At 48.8% G+C, this 2,186-nt stretch overlaps 2 protein-coding genes across 2 annotated transcripts in view; one reads left to right on the forward strand and one right to left on the reverse strand.

Annotated features, from left to right (window-relative positions):
• Positions 1–1,193, forward strand: part of LOC131876877 (uncharacterized) — a 2,669-nt gene extending 1,476 nt beyond the window's left edge. The window contains exon 3 of the mRNA XM_059222390.1: positions 3–1,193. Within this exon, the coding sequence (XP_059078373.1) occupies positions 3–123 (121 nt within the window). The 3' untranslated portion in view covers positions 124–1,193. The remainder of the gene's footprint in view (positions 1–2) is intronic.
• The window catches only part of LOC131892622 (ESF1 homolog), a gene marked incomplete in the record, with an annotated part of 5,146 nt that continues 3,766 nt past the window's right edge, over positions 807–2,186 (reverse strand). Inside the window, 1 exon segment of the mRNA XM_059242446.1 lies at positions 807–1,915. Coding sequence (XP_059098429.1) covers positions 1,136–1,915 — 780 coding nt within the window.

The raw sequence follows: 2,186 nt of genomic DNA on the forward strand, positions 1-2,186 counted from the left end.
GCCTCCCTGCAGATCAGTCAGGCAGATGCCAAGAATGAGAATCCGGATACTATCTCAGACGAGCTCGAGCTCGAGCTCGTCCTGCCACCCAGAATTCCCCCACCTAAGCTTATTGATTTCTAATTTCCCGCTTAAAAATAAACATGCACATCGATGCACATCGTTATTATCCATCACTTCGTTGGCGGGCTTCAATTTCAAATTCATAGTATATTGTTATAAAGTTTGGAAATGAAGTTTAAGGGTTGTATATATCGGGTTAGGTTAGATTAGGTTAGCTTTAGGTTAAGTTTAAAAAAGTCGTACCGCCAACTTACTGGTGGAGAATAACGTTGATCTGAGCAGGAGGATGTGCATTGATGTGCATGTTTACTTTTCAGCGGGAAATTTGAAGTTAGCCTAATTTACCCTCCTGCTCCATGCTTACGCTCGTGTTTCATGTCGAACAGCAAAATGTCCCTACTCTATGAACGAGCGAGAACACGAGCCGTTTCCTATCCTTCAAATCCCCAATTTGACGACTGTTCAATAGTCTGGCTTGACGGGTCATTATGGTGACCATCGGACCTTTCAACCCCGTCGACTTGTTCCAGGCCAATGCGGCCCTACTCAGTAGTTCGTTCAGAGATCGCGAGATGGGCTTCTTCCTCGACTCCATGGCCAAACGGCCCCATTTCAGTCTAAAAGCCACCACCTTGGATGGTTGCCTGATTGCCTTCTTATTGGGCTATACGGCCCCGCCCGAAGATCCGCCCCATGTGATCCAGTACGAGATCAACCAGCCCTCTGTGTTCGACGACGAGAACGTGACTCAAATGTGGGGTTTGCTCATGGATTGTGGGCGTTACCAGTACACGCACACAGAGGACTGCTTGCTTTTGTGGTGGCGTGCATGTCCTTGGTGAAACGGAATCTGATCTTGGAGTTTTATTTGGACGTGCGTGATGCCCACATGGCCTTCATGTGGAAAGGACAGGGGTTTATTCAGAACAAGGACTTGCATGAGGGGAAGTACATCAAGTTCACCAAGTATTTGTCCCAATTGAAGAACGTGTTGCCCGAGTCCTATTACAAGAAGAAGACCAAAGCCATCACCTATCTGTGATAGAGTCCAGACACTCTGGCCCTGGTTTTCCTACTTTACCAGTCTAAATAAAGCGACGCAAAATCCAGCCTTTTGGATTACATCGAAACAGGGTTCATTTATTTTAGATCTTACGCTTAAGAAGCTTTTCTTTTCTTGTTGCCCTTTTTGCTTGTGGTTTTCGCTCCGCGCGTTTTGGCCTTGATGGCCTTCACTAACACATCCAGATGTTCGTTCTGTCTGGACTTGGTGGTCGTGGATGTAGGAAATGGGGTGTGAGTTTTGGAAACTGAGTTTTGGGGATTTCGCTACAAGACTATCGGACTGGAGGATGCGTCTTTGCTTCTCGTTGATCACTTGCTGCATAGACTTAGTCTTCTTGAAGCTTGGGTGACTCGGATCCACATTGAAATCCGCGTTGTGGAACACGGCAGCAAAACGATCATCTTGCAAGTCCATTTCAAACACGTCCTCGGCAACGGGCTGTTTCTCCTCGGGATTCTTGCGCTTCCGACCTTTCTTGGCCTTTTTGCCCTTTTCCCGTTCTACAATATCCTTGTAATCAAAGTGTCCTTTCTCATCATCCGAGTCCATGACTAATAAGCCAAGATCGGCCCGAGTTTCCCCATCTGCACCATTCTCCTCGTTCGCCTTGACCGCCTTGGCCTTTTTATCTTTCTTCAAGGCTTTTTTACTCTTCTTCTTGGGCATGGGGATTTCAGTCTCAGAATCACTGGCGTTACCTTCAGCCAACTCACTCCGAAAGAACGGGTCATCCAAATCCACATCACTGGGCACGTCATCTTCCTCTTGGCCGTTGTCCCGGGGATTATCTCTCTCTGGGCAGCATCGCTCGATTCGCCGTCGCGATTTCCGCTTCATCTTCCCGGAGTTCCTGCCCGACCCGAACTCGGAATTCCGCCAGCCCTTGGCCGAGAAATTGGCACGTCAGGACCTCCTCCGGCGGCGAGCTCAAGTGGAGATCCCACTGCTGTACCGTACATCAGCGCTGTTGACGGCCGTGTAGTAGGTGCCGTTACGCAGAGACTGGGGAAACATTTCGCTCAAGGCCAGCAACCGTTCAACTATCGTCTCGTCCTCG

The sequence above is a fragment of the Tigriopus californicus genome, chromosome 2 (assembly GCF_007210705.1).
Source record: "Tigriopus californicus strain San Diego chromosome 2, Tcal_SD_v2.1, whole genome shotgun sequence".
Taxonomy (NCBI): domain Eukaryota; kingdom Metazoa; phylum Arthropoda; class Copepoda; order Harpacticoida; family Harpacticidae; genus Tigriopus; species Tigriopus californicus.